At 45.0% G+C, this 16,650-nt stretch overlaps 1 protein-coding gene across 7 annotated transcripts in view; it reads left to right on the forward strand.

Moving 5' to 3' along the window:
* The first annotated feature begins 47 nt into the window (after positions 1 to 47).
* LOC105707909 (ELMO domain-containing protein 3) overlaps positions 48 to 16,650 on the forward strand; it is a 32,209-nt gene continuing 15,606 nt past the window's right edge. For 3 of the 7 annotated variants that reach the window (XR_010343235.1, XR_010343236.1, XM_064377903.1), the window contains exons 1-6: positions 51 to 162; positions 851 to 1,001; positions 7,108 to 7,182; positions 8,117 to 8,186; positions 14,706 to 14,774; positions 15,720 to 15,811. Coding sequence is in view for 5 of the 7 variants with exons in the window: in XM_064377903.1 (XP_064233973.1) it covers positions 918 to 1,001; positions 7,108 to 7,182; positions 8,117 to 8,186; positions 14,706 to 14,774; positions 15,720 to 15,811 (390 nt within the window). In the remaining 2 variants the exon portion in view is untranslated. Of the gene's footprint in view, positions 199 to 850; positions 1,002 to 2,273; positions 2,555 to 7,107; positions 7,183 to 8,116; positions 8,187 to 14,705; positions 14,775 to 15,719; positions 15,812 to 16,650 lie in introns of all 7 variants that reach the window. The other 4 variants (XM_064377899.1, XM_064377901.1, XM_064377900.1 and 1 more) reach the window with 4 other exon arrangements.

A 16,650-nucleotide genomic window follows, 5' to 3' on the forward strand; every position in this document is an offset into this window, starting at 1 on the left:
CCTTTCGGCTCTCCGTACTTATTTTGCAGCAGGGCGTTTCCATTGCCTACTGAGAAATGTAGTTCTCGGGGCCAGCGGAGAAGGCACGGGAGAGGCTGTGCGCATGAGCGGATGAGGCCCAGCAGAGGCTGCGGGATTCCAGTTTGGAAAGCTCCGTTAACGGTAGGAACGCGTCGGGCTAGCAGCCGACCTGAGGAGGTAGGGAGAATATCGGGTGGAAATGATCCCTATGGGGCGAGACAAGGCCGAAAGTTGTAGGACTGAGAGAGAATCCCGACTGGGAGACAGGAGACCTGGGTTCTGGTCCTGGCTCTTCCCGGGACTCGCTGCCCTGAGAGGTTAAATTGCTTTCCTTCTCTTACGCCTCCAAGCAATGCGAAAGTTTCTGTCCGAAGTCCGCACAGCCCGTCTGACTGGCTGTCTTCATGAGTTGAGATCTCTGTTATCTGCGCATCACAGCCGGTGATCGTCTGGCTCTGTGCCCCTCAAAGTGGCCCATAGTTTTGTCCTGGGCGCCCGCCTGGGACGGGGTCGTCTGTGGCGGGTCCCCAATCACACCTCATCTGTGGGGAGCCTGGGGGACAGGGAGTCGCCCAGGGACAAGCCTGGTGAAGTGATCAGCGAAGGGCCGATCTAATTTAAATTCCTATGCAGAGAGTCTAAGCTCCAGCAAGCAGTTGAAGAATCCTACACCCTCCTTGCCTAAAGTAAAGTAGGTGCATAATCAATACTTAATTTGAGAAGTATCCATTTTAAAGGAAGGCCATTTCCTTAGGTCCAACTATCAGGAGCTTGCCTTTAAGTACTTGCTTGTTTTACAGAGTTGTTGCTCCTTTCTTCTCTGATACAGATAGTAACTGTCTCTACTGAAGGCCCAGCAGTGCTCCAGCCAGGTGTGGAAAGCTGGTCGTGCTTCTATGCTACTTGGTTCATTTCCTACACAGCAACAGAAGAGCCATCCTGAAATTGCTATTACCATACCTGCCTGTCACCTTGCCAAGGTTGGCTAATATGTGTTTTGTCAGAGACTGCCATGGAGGCCATGGTGGAGGAAAAGGAAAGGGGTGGGGGGGCAGATGCTGAGGCCCCAGAGGCCACAGTGAGAGCAGTTTAGTTCCTGAGGTGCCAAGACTAAGGGGGCACTGACTACCCTGCCCTCAGGATTACAGTGAGCCACATGTCCAGACCAAGAGCCAGGAGGTATTCTTCCTCTCAGTGTTAACAATCAAAGCATCCTTACAGAGATTCCAGCTTGTTACCAGCAGCCAGTTCTTGTGGAATCAAGATCATTACCACAGTGGAAGGCTGACCTCAGAGAGGCCACCCTCCTTCTTTAGTCACCCAAGCCTGTGAACTATGATTGTCAGTTGTATGTGGGCCATCTGCCCACTTAGGTGCAATTTTTGATGTGACAGACATGCAGGATGTCAGTTCCCCCATGATGAGGTATCAGCCTTGTCCAGCCCTTTTCCTGAGGCAAGCAATGTCAGATGAAAGACTTAGAGTTGGCCATGGCTCACGCCCATAATCCTAGCACTTTGGGAGGCCAAGGTCAGAAGATTGAGACCATTCTGGCCAACATGGTGAAACCCCATCTCTACTAAAAATACAATTAAAAAAATTAACTGGGCATGGTGGTACGCACCTGTAATCCCAGCTACTCAGGAGACTGAGGCAAGAGAATTACTTGAACACAGGAGGCGGAGATTGCAGTGAGCCAAAATCATGCCACTGCACTCCAGCCTGGGGCAACAGAGCAAGATTCCATCTCCAAAAAAAAAAAAAAAACAGACTTAGAGTTGCCCAAACTGGTTAGGCAGCTGCCACATGTACAATATTGGTGATAACTGAGAAAGGTTAGAACATTGTGTTGCATTTTGAATTTCTACCATCATTGGAACCAGGTCTGGTATTATAAGCCCCAGACCAACCTGTGTCTGAGGCCTAAACAAAGCCTGAGCACTTCAGCTAAAACCACCCACCAAAGTGCCACCTTTAGCCTTACCCCTTTGATAAGCTGGCCCAGATCCCAGTAACTCCATTGTCAGAAACAGACTCCATCCCTTCTAGTGGTGCTGCTGCCTTTTGGACACAGAATCCAGCCCACAGTCCCCTGTGTGATCCCCTTTTTTCCATCCTGTGGCATGGGTAGCAAGAGCATTGGGCTGAGACAACTTGTTCATTCAGAATAAATTCACAGCTGCTTAAATTTTTTCAACAGGCATAACTGAATGATGAAACCAGTTTTCTTTTTCAATTTTTCTTTTGGGCAGAGCTGAGGCTTCAAAGACCTCAGGGGACTACTACTCTCAATACTCACAGAAACCTCCTACACGCTCAGGATGGCACAAAGGGACTATTCTTACTCTTGGTCTGAGTGACTGCCAAGGAGGAAGGCAAAGGTAGAGCAGCTGGATCTCTGGCTCTACATAGCTTCTGATCGCAGTCTTATTAAAATCCTTTCTGGGACAAAGCTCACACAAACAAATGATTTTGAGTCATGAATGAAAAATCTTGCTCTTTCCATAATGAGGAAGAATTAAGAGATGGACAGGTAAGCATGTATTCTTACTTGGGAAAGATGGTGTTGGTTTGAGATACATCATTAAGTATAGTAAGAATACATTAAGAGAATCTGAGGCTTTGGAAAAATTGAGAAACCCTCATTATAGTTCTCTTTGTTCTATAAGGACTTTCAATTCACCTCAGGGTCAGTTGCTTTTCCTGATAGCTTGTTTTCTAAGTGAGTTATGAGATTTTTTTTCTTTTTGCTTGGGTAGTGGAGAGAATTTCAATGAGGAATCACCCAAAAAATCTGTATTTCATTAATTTGGATCATTTACCTTGCTAGCTTCTTCCCTGTAAAATGCCTGCTTTGGCCTGATCATTCTCAGGACTCAGTTCAATGTGATAGGTCTTTGTATGAGCCAGGCAGCTAACCCTACATGCCTTACCTTTCACACACTACCTTGCCCACCGGAGGCTGTGGGATTCAGTGGCCTGACTGGGACAAAGCCTTTTCTTTGGGTCTCCAGAAGGATTTTCTTCACTGTAGTAAGATGTGAACTGTTCCAAAGAAGTAAGTCTTTGGACACTGGAGGGAACTGAAATGGAGAAGGAAAGGAAGGATGAAATGAATCTCAGGTACACAGACCCCAGCAAGAAGTTGTTCAGCACAATGAATCGCCAAGTATTTTAGAGAGAAAATTTCAACAAAAATTTGAGACAAATATTTTATGCTTAGTACTGTGCCAGTGGATGTGAAACATATAAAAGATATATAAGAGGCCAGGCGTGGTGACTCATGCCTGTTATCCCAGCACTTTGAGAGGCCGAGGTGGGCAGATCACCTGAGGTTGGGAGTTCAAGACCAGCCTAGCTAACATGATGAAACCCTGTCTTTACTAAAAATACAAAATTAGTTTGGCGTGGTGGCGGACGCCTGTAATCTCAGCTACTCCAGAAGCTAAGGCAGATGAATTGCTTGAACCCAGGAGGTGGAGGTTGCAGTGAGCTGAGATTACACCACTGTACCCCAGCCTGGGTGACAGAGTGAGACTTCATCTCAAAAGAAAAAAGAAATTTGAGAGAAGGTCCTTATACAGGCCTTTTGCAGAGGAACTTGTTCTGCATACAAGGGCTATTGGACTTAGAGGCATGAGACAGCATTGTAGCCCCAGCTAATAACGTAGGTTGTCTTGAGTAGGTGGAACTGATCTTGATCAGAGACAAATGTGGAGGTGTATTCTGGAGGAAAACTACATGAATCGGGATGGAAGTAAGGAGAGGAACTGCAGCAGGTGTGCTCACTGGATTACAGTGGGAAATAATAATGCTTGGCATCTTGAGATCCATTACCAGGAAGTTTGGGCCGCTGTGGGGTGTTTTGGCCTCCATTCTTGCATCTGGAACGTGAAGAAATGAAAGTTGTGTTTAACGAGCATTAGTTAGAGGGGGAAAAAAAAGCAGAAGGATTAGAGTAACAGGATGATCTGGAATTCCAGGGCCTTGGCATAATATATTCACATGGTTCAAAATCCAAAAAGTGTAGAAGGATATATGTATTGTGAAGAAACTGCCTTCTACCATTGTCCCCCAGTTTTTCTGCTGGAGACAAAGCTACTGCTTCCTTGGGTATAACTCTGAAAATGGTCTCTGCAGAGACAAGCAAATGTGCTTATGTACTTTTAAAACATAAAATGGTAAAATAGTATATAGACTCTGTCCTTTGCTTTTTCACTTAATACATCATGAAGATTGTCCCATATTGCCTGTAAAGCACTTTCTCATTTGTCTTTATGACTATATAGTATCTCACTGAGTGAACGTGCTTTTATTTATGTAATCAGCCTATTAGTGAACATTTAGGTTTTTCTAGCCTTTTGCTATTATAAACAGTGTGACAATGAATCACACTGTGAATGTAAACACGTCATTTTGCACATGGATGAATATATCTGTTAGATAAATTACTAGAATGCAATATCAGGCCCCACATATACAAAACATACGATTAGGTACTGTCAAGCTGTAGAGGTGGTAACAGTTTACTCAGCAGTGTGTTAGCCAACGTACATGTTATCAGCCTTTTTTTTTTTAATTTTTTGATACAGAGTCTTGCTCTGTTGCCCAGGCTGGAGTGCAGTGGTCTCAGTTTAAACCACTGCCTCCCAGGCTCAAGCAGTTCTCCTGCCTCAGCCTCCCGAGTAGCTGGGATTACAGGCATGCACCACCACACACAGCTAATTTTTTGTATTTTTTAGTAGAGATGGGATTTCACCATGTTGGCCAGGTGCTCTTGAACTCCTGACCTCAGGTGATCTACCCACCTCAGCCTCCCAAAGTGCTGGGATTATAGGCATGAGCCACTGTGCCTGGCCGACTTTTTATTTTTTTTTAATGAGTGAGGTTGAGCATTTGTTCATATGTTTAAAACCGATTTGTGGGCCAAGCGTAGTGGCTCACGCCTGTAATCCCAGCACTTTGGGAGGCCGAGGCGGGAGGATCACGAGGTCAGGAGATCAAGACCATCCTGGCCAACATGGCGAAACTCTGTCTCTACCAAAATACAAAAATTAGCTGGGCGTGGTGGCGAATGCCTGTAGTACCAGCTACTCAGGAGACTGAGGCAGGAGAATTGCTTGAACCTGGGAGGTGGAGGTTGCAGTGAGCCGAAATGCGCCACGGCACTCCAGCCTGGTGCCTGGCAACAGAGCAAGACTCTGTCTCAAAAAGAAAGAAAGAAAAACAATTTGTGATTGTGCATGATGGCTTGTTTCTGAAATCCCAGCACTTTAGGAGGCCAAGGTAGGAGGATTGCTTGAACCCAGGAATTTGAGACCAGCCTGGGCAGCCATATGTAGACCCCATGGCTACATGAGCACGGTGGTGTGCACCTGTGGTCCCAGCTACTTGGAAGGCTGAGGTGGGAGGATCGCTTGAGCCAAGAAGGTGAGTGAGCCATTATCGTGCCACTACACCCCAGGCTGGGCAACAGAGCGAGACTCTGTCTGAAAAAAACAAAGAAACAAACAAAAACACCATTTGGGTTTCGTTTTGTGTAAACCATCTATATCCTTTGTCTAAAGTTTCCAGTGGGTTGGGGTTTTTTTTTTGTTTTGTTTTGTTTTTGAGACAGTCTCACTCTGTTGCCCAGGCTGGAGTGCAGCTGCATAGTCACTGCAATTTCTACCTCCCAGGTTGAAGTGATTCTCGTGCCTCAGTCACCCGAGAAGCTGGGATTATAGGCATGCGCCACTACACCCAACTAATTTTTATATTTTTTAGTACAGATGGGGTTTCACCATGTTGGCCAGGCTGGTCTCAAACTCCAGACATCCACCTGCCTTGGTCTTCCAAAGTGCTGGGATTACAGGTGTGAGCCACTGCGCTCAGCTGGTTTTTCTTTTTTTCTTAATGATTTTTTTTTTTTTTTTTTGAGACGGAGTTTCGCTCTTGTTACCCAGGCTGGAGTGCAATGGCGCGATCTCGGCTCACTGCAACCTCCGCCTCCTGGGTTCAGGCAATTCTCCTGCCTCAGCCTCCTGAGTAGCTGGGATTACAGGCACGCGCCACCATGCCCAGCTAGTTTTTTGTATTAGTAGAGACGGGGTTTCACCATGTTGACCAGGATGGTCTCGATCTCTTGACCTCGTGATCCACCCGCCTCGGCCTCCCAAAGTGCTGGGATTACAGGCTTGAGCCACCGCGCCCGGCCTAATGATTTTTTTTTTTTAACGGTAGAGACAGGGTCTCCCCATGTTGCCCAGGCTGGTCTTGAACTCCTGGGCTCAAGCAGTCCTCCTGCCTCAGCTTCCCAAAGTGCTGGGATTTTAGCTGTGAACCACCTCACCTGGTGATTTTTAGGATTTTAAACACATTGGAAAATTAGCTCTGTATCTGCGAAATGAGTTACAAACAATTAGTTGAGTATTTTGTTGTTGTTTTGTTTTTTTTTTTTTAATTTCTGTCAGGGGATAGGTTTGGCTGTGCAGAAAGGCCATAGGAAACTGCTTCACTAAACTTCACTTACTCAGAACCCTTAGACTTTTAAAGAGCCAGGAAATCGGTATAAAATTTTTGAGATAACATTAACTAAGCTTTTTTGCAGTTTTTCTTAGGACCAGATTAAACAGAAGTTTTCCTTTACAGTGTTCGTTATAGTTGACATCTCTGGAGTTCATGCTTTTTTTTGTGGTACTGAGAAAAGGTGCGACATTTACCTTTGCAGAGACATGGATGCAAGTGAAGGCCATTATCTTTAGCAAACTAACACAGAACAGAAATCCAAATACCACATGTTCCTCATTTATAAGTGGAAGCTAAATGATGAGAACATCTGGACACATAGAAGGAAACAACACACACTGGGGCCTGTTGGAGGGTGGAGGGTGGGAAGAGAGAAAGGATCAGGAAAAATAACTAATGGGTAGTAGGCCTAATACCTAGCTGATGAAATAACCTGTATAACAAACCCCTGTGACACAAGTTTACCTATGTAACAAACCTGCATATGCTCCCCTGAACTTAAAAAAGGTGCAACATTTAAACTGTTATCTTTGGGGAATTAATATGTGCCTGGGAGATTGACCCTTAACTGTTTTACAGGGTGAACGAGTGTCTACTGAGTATTCTCCACCATATGACAAGGACAAGAGTGTTCTGGCTTTCAGCGGAATCCCTGTATGTATCACCCACACCTTCGTACCTTCTGCCAGGGCTTTTGTTGTGTGCTACTGTGTGGTGCCAGAACTATGCTAGGCACTGGGACACAAGGGTGGCAGAGACCTTAGCTTTCAGGAGCTCACACTTGAGGGGAGGGTATATGGGATACAAACATGCAAAACAACTTCTATTTAGTAAGATAATTGCTATAATGAAGCAGGCTATAAAATGCAGAGGGAATACCAAAGACACACCATAGTCTGAAATGAGTGTATGAATTTTTGTTTGTTTACATTCAAGGCGGACATACACTTGTCCCCAGCATCACCCAACTTCAATATCATAGTTGAAGTTTTCCAGATACCTCAATTTAAAATTGACTTCAAGTCTAGGTGTGGTGGCTCATGCCTGTAATCTCAGCACTTTGGGAGGCTTAGGCATCCGGATCACTTGAGGTCAGGAGTTCAAAACCAGCCTGGCCAACATAGTGAAACCCCATCTTTACTAAAAATACAAAAATTAGCTGGGTGTGGTGGTGCACACCTGTAGTCTCAGCTACTCAGGAGGCTGAGGTGGGAAATCACTTGAGCCAGGAGGTGGAGGTTGCAGTGAGCCAAGATTGGGCCACTGCAATCCAGCCTGGGCAGTAGAGCAAGACTCTGTTTTCAGAGAGTCTCAAACTATAAATAACTAAAAAGTTAAAAAATTAAAAATTTTCAGAGCATCTCAAAAAATAAATAAATAAAAAGTAAAAAAATTGACTTCAGTCAACTCATCAGGCACACTAGATCCTTTTGGCTTCCAGTGCCAAGGACATTCAGTACATGGGTGGGAACTGTTTGTGTATATGTGGGTATGTGGATTGGCCTTCAGTACAGTGGATGGGAAGAATTTGTGTATATGGGGGGTATGTGGATTCCATCCTCACGCTAAAGGTCAGCTACCCCTACAGATCTCAGAGTTGAAGAACCATGGCATTCTCCAGACTCTGACCACAGAAGCTATTGGATGGGAGCCACATGGTAAGATTCCCTTCAGGGCCCTTGGAGTCTGGATGGGACCCAAGTCAGACCTTCCCATGGATCTACTGTTAATCATTTGAATTTCTGTCACTCCTTGTCTTTCAGAATTTTGTAGATTTATCATTCCTTGGGGGAAAATTAGAAACAACACTGAATTAGGAATCAAAAGACCTGAGTTCTGATCTTCCTCTGCTAGTGGTTTACTGTGTGCCTCTGGGCAAGCCATATGATCTCTAATATTAGTATTTCCCTTATCCTCAAAGGGATGTCATGAATAATGAGACCCCAAATGGGAAAAGACTTTGAATGTCCTACTTTATCTGCTTTACAAGGAGCTTCCCCATACTATATTTAAAGTTCACTCCACTTGCCACGTGATTACAGAGAAAGGTACACACCAGCCTGGCCAACATGGTGAAACCCCATTGTATTAGTGCGTTTTCATGCTGTTGATAAAGACATACCTGAGACTGGGAAAAAAGAGGTTTAATGAACTTACAGTTCCACATGCCTGGGGAGGCCTCACAAATATGGCGAGAGGCAAGGAAGAGCAAGTCACATCTTACGTGGATGGCAACAGGCAAAGAGAGAACTTGTGCAGGGAAATGCCTATTTTTAAAGCCATCAGATTTCATGAGACGTATTTACTATCATAAGAACAGCACAGGAAAGACCAGCCCCCATGATTCAATTATGTCCTATCAGGTCCCTCCCACAACATATGGGAATTATGGGAGTTACAAGATGAGATTTGAGTGGGGACACAGAGCCAAACTATATCACCCATCTCTACTAAAAAAAAAAAAAAAAAAAAAAAAAAATAGCTAGGTGTAGTGGCGTGCACCTGTAATTCCAGCTACTCTGGAGCTGAGGCACAAGAATCACATGAACCCAGAGGTGGAGGCTGCAGTGAGCTGAGATTATGCCACTGCATTCCAGCATGGGTGATGGAGTAAGACTCTGTCTCATTAAAAAATTAAAAAAAAAGGTATACTCACCAATTCAGAAGCACACTTCTGGAGTCAGATATCTCTAGTTCAAATACTGGTTCTGTTACCCACCAACTACTTGACCTTGAGCAAGTTACTTTTGTAACCCTCGCTTTCCTCATCTATAAAGCAAGGATATCAGAACCCGTATGATGGGAATTCTGTGAGGACTAAATGAGGTAATGTAGATAAACTACTTACACAAAATATAAATCATAGTGAGTGCTCATTGTTTTATATTGTTATGTTTAAATCCTACACACTGCCTGCTTCCCCACCCTACAACCATGCTTGACTAGCTACACGCTGAAAATGTAATCTGTCAGCTGGGTGCAGTGGCTCACACCTGTAATTCCAGCACTTTGGGAGGCTGAGGCAGGTGGATCACTTGAGGTCAGGAGTTCGAGACCAGTCTGGCCAACATGTTGAAACCTCATCTCTACTAAAAAAATACAAAAATTAGCTGGGCATGGTGGTGGGCACCTGTAGTCATAGCTACTCTGGAGGCTGACGCAGGAGAATCGCTTGAACTCAGGAGGTGGAGGTTGCAGTGAGCTGAGATCATGCCACTGCGCTCCAGCCTGGGTGACAGAGTGAGACTCCATCCCAAGAGAAAAAAAAAAAAACTTTGGGAGGCCGAGGCAGGCAGATTAGTTGAGGTCAAGAGTTCAATTGGCCAACATGGTGAAACTTTGTCTACTAAAAAAAAAAATACAAAAATTAACCAGGAGTGGTGGCTTTTTTTTGAGACAGGGTCTCACTCTGTCACCCAGGATGGAGTTCAGTGGCATGATCTCAGCTCACTGCAACCTCTACCTCCTGGGTTCAAGTGATTCTCCTGCCTCAGGCTCCCAAGTAGCTGGGATTACAGGTGTGTATCACCATACCTAGCTAAGTTTTGTATTTTTACCAGAGACAGGGTTTCACCATGTTGGCCAGGCTGGTCTCAAAGTCCTGGCCTCAAGTGAGCCACCTATCTTGGCCTCCCAAAGTGCTAGGATTACATGTGTGAGCCACTAGAAATAATGAACTTTTAAAAAAATATACTTTTTTTTTTTTTTTTTTTAGACGGAGTCTTGCTCTGTCACCAAGCTGGAGTGCAGTGGTGTGATTGATCTCGGTTCACTGCAACCTCCGATGCCTGGGTTCAAGCGATTCCCCTTCCTCAGCCTCCTAAGTAGCTAGGACTACAGGTGTGCACCACCACACCTGGCTAATGTTTTGCATTTTAGTAGGGAAGTTTTCACCATGTCGGCCAGATGATCTCGAGCTCCTAACCTCGTGATCCACCCGCCTCAGCCTCCCAATGTGCGGAGATTACAGGTGTGAGCCACTGCACCCAGATAATACTCTTTTTTTTTGAGACAGCGTCTTGCTCTGTCCCCCAGGCTGAAGTGCTGTGGTGCAATCATAGAATTTATGAGTTTAAGCTGTCTTCCTACCTCAGCCTTCTGAGTAGCTGTGTACCATCAGGCCTAGTTTTGTTTTGTTTTATTTTTTCTTTTTCTTTTTTTTTCTTTTTTTCTCTCTCTTTCTTGTTCTTTCTTTTTACTTTTTAAAATTAAAAAAAAAATTTTTTTTCTTAAAGATGGGGTTTCACCATGTTGGTCAGACTGGTCTTGAACTCCTGACCTCAGGTGATCCGTCCACCTTGGCCTCCAAAGCGCTTAGATTACAGGTGTGAGCCACCATGCCTGGCCCGTTTTATTTTGTTTTGTTTTGTTAAGAGATAGGTTCTTGCTGTGTTGCTCAGGCTGATCCTCACCTTAGCCTCCTGATTATCTGGGAATGTAAGTGTGAGCTTCTATGCATAGCTAAAAAATATTCTAATATACGAACATCATTTGGACATCTATAAGGTTTCTTTTAATAGAACTTTGTCTTTACTATATGGTGAGAAACCCAACACTACTACATTAGTAAGTTTTACTTTAAATGCATATATGTATGTATTTTAGAGACAGGGTCTCGCTTTGTTGTCCAGGCCGAAGTGTAGTGATGTGATTATAGTTCACTCTAGCCTTAAACTCCTGGGCTCCAGAAATCCTCTCACCGGAGCCTCCTGAGCAGCTGGGACTACCATGTGCACTACCATGCCTAGCTAATTTTTTTAAATTTTATGTGGATTCCAATGCAAGACACTTGAAAAGAAAGAAAAAAGATAAAAAAGAAAATTTTATGTAGAGACAGTCTCGTTATGTTGCCCAGTCTGGTCTCAAACTCTTGGCTCAAATGATCCTCCATCTTGGCCTCTCAGAATGCTGGATTATAGGCATGGTGGCATGTGCCTATAGCCCTGGATAACTAAAAAAAAATAAAGTAAAAAATGAATGTAGGCCGGGCGCGGTGGCTCACGCCTGTAATCCCAGCACTTTGGGATGCCAAGGTAGATGGATCACGAGGTCAGAAGTTCAAGACCAGCCTGACCAACATGGTGAAATCCTGTCCCTACTAAAAATAAAAAAATTTAGTCAAAGATGACTGCCAAAAAAAAAAAATTATCCAGCTGTGGTAGCACCTACCTATAATCCAAGCTACTGAGGAGGCTGAGGCAGGAGAATCGCTTGAACCCACGAAGCAGTAGTTGTAGTGAACTGAGATGGTGTCACTACACTCCAACCTGGGCAACAGTGGGAGACTCCTTCTCAAAAGAAAAAACCAAATAAATAAATAAAAATGAATGTTAAAAAGAATTACTTAATAAGCTGACTCAATTGGTAGTGCTTTTGACTATATGAGAAAGTAGAAGAGAGCTGAAATAAAGGAGGCAATTATAAAAAGATAAAGAACCAAATTAATGTGAGCTGCATTAATTATCCTAAATATTTGTCCTCTGCCCCCATGTTCTTCTGTTGGTCAGGGGAAAACAGTATTTATGTCACAGGTAGGAGGCATCTGCCTGGTTCCAAGAGAAAAGGAGAAGCTCTTAACATGGTTTCGACATTTGTCTTGAGTTTTTAAGCACCACCTTGCTATTGCTAGTGAAAACCTTGTTGACTAACCTGTTTGGACAGCATATTCCCACCCCCTTGCTGCTGTGGTTTCTGCTCTTGGCTCACAGACTTTGATCAAGCTGTTTGTAGGGGAGCGTGTGTAGGTTTGGGGAGGGATTAGTTAAATTGCTGGTAGATAAGGCTCCGACAGGTGAAGAATCAATAAATCAGTAAAACTGCATGAAGGTGAGAAGGTGAAGGATCCTGTTCAGCTTCATAATAAGCATTGCTTTCTGCTGTTCTCTTCCCCCTCAACACTCCTGCAACCCCGCCGCCTGCTGTTTTTTTTTTTTTTTTGAGACCAGATCTCGCTCTTGTCGCCCAGGCTGGAGTGCAATGGTACAATTTCAGTTCACTGCAACCTCCGCCTCCTGGGTTCAAGTGACTCTCCTGCCTCAGCCTCCCAAGTAGCTTGGATTACAGGTGCCTGCCACCACACGCAGCTAATTTTTTTTTTGTATTTTTAGTAGAGACAGGGTTTTACCACATTGGCCAGGCTGGTCTTGAACTCCTGACCTTAGGTGATCTGTCCACCTCAGCATCTTACAGTGCTGGGATTACAGGCATGAGCCACCACACCCAGCCTACTCTTCCCTTTTTGTTCAGTCACTTTGTCCCTCCTTTTCAGCTCCTATGCTGAAAGCGAGTTTTATTTGATCATCTAGGGTCGAATATTCTGTTAAAGTTGTGTTAGAAACTCCAAGGCTCAGTGCCTGCTACCCCAGACTGGAGCTGGTGAGATGGAATTTCCTAGAGGTCCAGACATTTAGGACGCTGGAGACCCATCTCACCTGCTGCCACTATCCATTGCCCTGCTGGACCTGAGCCCACAACTGTGTTGATAATAATAGTTTGCCTGTGGGCCGTGTGCCCTCCTAGGAAATAGAAGAATTACCTCATCCTCACAACAGCCCCATGAGGGGTTACAGATGGCATACAGCTAGTAAGTGGCAGAGATGAAGCATTCACATGTAGTTTGACTCTCAAGTGTGCTTTCAGCAACTCTACTGCTTCCCAGCCGCTTTCTCTTCCTCATTATCCATTAGTGTCTGGTAGCATTTCATTTAATCTGCAGGTATAGTCTTCCAACAGTTTATTGTCATATGATGTTCTCAGCCAAGATTGTGAGGCAGAGAAGAGCTGTCCTAACCTACTTTACTACTGAGGTTGGAGAGATCATATTTTTGATATTAAACTAGAGTCTCTCCATCCTTCACATTTTTGATGATCTCTGTAGCAACCTGGAAAAGTCAGTGACAGAAGATGCCACTAGCAGTTTGAGCCAGAGAATGACAGGTCTGGTTTGGAGAAAAGGACTGGGTGGAGACTCTAGAAAGCCCATCCTTCTGCTTTTTTTCTCTCCCTTGTATTGTGCTTGCTTGCTTGCTTGCTTTTTCTGTCTTTCTTTCTTTACCTTGTATTGTGCTTTCATTCATTCAGTGAGAAAGAGCTGCACCAGGAGGGGTTGGAACTGAAGGTGGCAGTACCTGGAGTTGATTCCAGCAGAGGGAGAGCAGTCTGTGAAAAGGCACCAAGGGTGGGAGAGGGCAGAGCCCGTGGAGGAAGTTCAGGTAGTTCTGGATGGTCCTGGGGCAAAGCTAGAGAGGTAAGAAGGATCTACAAATGTTCCTTGAGTTACAATGAACTTCCATCCCAATAAACCCATTGGAAGTAAAAAATATAAGTCAAAAGTGCTGCTTTATTAGGCAAAACTAAAAAACAAACAAACAAAAACAAAAACGAAAGTGCATTTAAGGCTGATCCCAGTAGAGTGAGGTTTACAATGAATTGATCACAACCCGTTACAGATTTCTTTGTTCCTTCTCCACTCCCACTGCTTCACCTTACTAGTCTTTAAAAAAAAACAAAAAAATTAAAAACAAAAATAAAAGAAAAATGCATGTCATACCCTCATAAATCCATCAAAAAGTCAAACAATTGTAAGTGGAGCTGTTACAAGTAGGAGAACCATCTGTAGATTGTGAAGTTATGTGGATACTGTGCTGTAGAGTGTGGGTTTTTTTCTTGAGGACTATGGAGAATCCCTGGAGGGTTTTGAGCAGGTGGGTGAGGTCAGATCTTTTCAAAAGCTCACTCTGGCAAGCCTATGAGGAGAGGATCAGAGAGTGTTAAGACCCAAGGCAGCCAGATGTGGTAGTACCTGCCTGTAGTCCCAGGTACTCAGGAGGCTGAGGCAGGAGGATCGCTTGAGTCCAGGAGTTCTGGGCTGTGGTATGCTATGCCAATTGAGTGGTGCTATGCCATCAATATGGGGACCTCCCAGGAGTGGGGGACCACCAGATTGCCTAAGGAAGGGTGAACTGGCCCAGGTCAGAAATGGAACAGTTCAAAAATCCTGTGCTGATCAATGGTGAGATCATACCTGTGAACAGCCATTGAACTCCAACCTGGGCAACATAGTGAGACCCTGTCTCTTAAAAAAAAAAAGGCCCAAGGTACGCAGACAAGGCTGAGGTCTGCAGTAGAGGCCCATGCATACCTAGATCTCAGAGGGTCTCCTTTTCTCACTATTGCAGTTGTGAGTACAGAGGTGGTCAGAGCCCAAGAAGAATGGGAAGCTGTGGACACCATCCAGCCAGAGACAGGTAACTGCAGGAATGCTGCTGTCTCCCCATAGCCCCTCTGCCAGCAAAGGCACCATCCACACGTGTGGCAAATGTTTCTGTGACTCTGGGACTAGGAGATAGAATTATTGAGAGTGCTTATTTTAACTATATAACATAGGTTACAATCTCTTCCAAATCCTAAGATGATGACATCCTACCTCTGGAGGAAACCAGAGTGAAGGCCATGGAGAAAGGGCTACCATCCCTGTCCATCTTCCACCCAACTCTGAGAGAAGACAGGGTTGACCTTGGTTAGGGCAGCTTCTAAAGAGTGGTGAGGTTGGGCAGGAGGATGGAGACAGGGCCCCTGTGTAAGGCTGCTCAGGTTGTTTACTACACAAGGAAGTCCCTGGGGATGGGAGCTGAATTGTCTCCTGTTTCTTTCTAAGAGGTTTGGATGAAGCTACAGGAAGATAGAACAAGGACCTATACCTAGCCTGAGCCTCTCTTGAGCTCCTGGAGCCCAGTGAATAGTATCACCTATGTTGCTAACTGATCAGTTAATTCCCTATGGGCTGTAACAGAGATGTGTGATTGGGGGTTCCTATACAGGGTGTGAGAAGGGAAGAGTGGAAATTAGGAAAGGCCTCTAAAAAAACTGGTTGTGTGCTCTTATGTGGGTACCCACCCCAGGCAGTGACTTGCCTCCTCACAGAGGAGAGAATTTAGGGATCTCTTTGTGGGACAGATCTGCCCCATACTCATCACAGAGGTTGACCTAGCAAGACTGAGTAGCCTAGTCCAAAAAGAGAGTCAGCCTTGCAGATAATGCCAGCCTCCTGAAAGAAGATTGTAGCTATAGGTGTCTGATGTTCAACTGGAAGCCAGTGCTTGGCTTGGAGGTGTCAACTGGGAGGCCCTCAGTAAATGTTTTCCCACAGAATGACTCCTATAAACCCTAGCATGTCTTCCCTTTTGCCACAGGGAGCCTGGCCAACTCAGAACAGCCTGGGCAGCTAATCTCCTTCACTGAGGCCCTGCAGCACTTCCAGACTATGGACCTTTCCTCCTTCAAGGTATGATGGTAGTGGGGTTTGAGGTCTCAAGCAAACTGCCTTTTCCCTAGGAGCCAAGCTTCTATCCCACCAGGATAGGGCACTGGGAAAGCAAGATGGAAGCCTCCAGCTAAGGGCCCTATCTCCCCTAAGATCTTGGTGTCCAGGATCATGGGTGGCCTAGGACCCATGCTTCATGTGGGGCCTTGGTAGCTTTTGTGGGACTATGCCCTTAGACCTCCTGTGGCCCTGTCATTCAGGGGCCTGTATAGCTGTTTCTCTACTCTTCCCTTTTAGGGATAGGGACATCTAGAATCAAGTAGTAGGTAGCTCCTTGCAGAGGAAAGGCAAACTGTTCAGGGAGCTGAGTAATTCATGGCCAGGAAAGTCTTCCATTCCCTCAAGGAACCAGAAGGTATTTAGGAATTTAAGAACGATATAAGTTGGAAAAAGAAGGAATATTTGGGGGAATAAATGCTGGGGGTGGGGTGGAGGCTGGGCATAGTGGCTCACACCTGTAATACCAGCACTTTCAGAGGAGGCTGAGGTGAGGGGATCACTTGAACCCAGGAGTTCAAGGCTGCAATAAGCTATGATCACACCTGGGCAACAGAGTGAAACCCTGTCTCTATAAAAAAGAAAAAAAGCTGGGGAGCTTTCTGGGACATACTGAGTGACAAGTAATATGTTTAGAGAAATGTGATTTCAGGTCTTCAACCTAAAACCTGGCTTAAGGGAGAGAGACTAAAAAGATAGGAACCATGTTTTTTTATAGGGCACAGAGAGCCAAAAGCTACCTAAATCAGAATATTCTAAGGCCTGCAGTAGTGACCTTGAGCCATGAGAAGCCAGCATGACCT

This window comes from Aotus nancymaae, unplaced genomic scaffold, assembly GCF_030222135.1.
Source record: "Aotus nancymaae isolate 86718 unplaced genomic scaffold, 86718_ANA_hifiasm-v0.15.2.pri h1tg000017l, whole genome shotgun sequence".
NCBI classification, from domain to species: Eukaryota; Metazoa; Chordata; class Mammalia; order Primates; family Aotidae; genus Aotus; species Aotus nancymaae.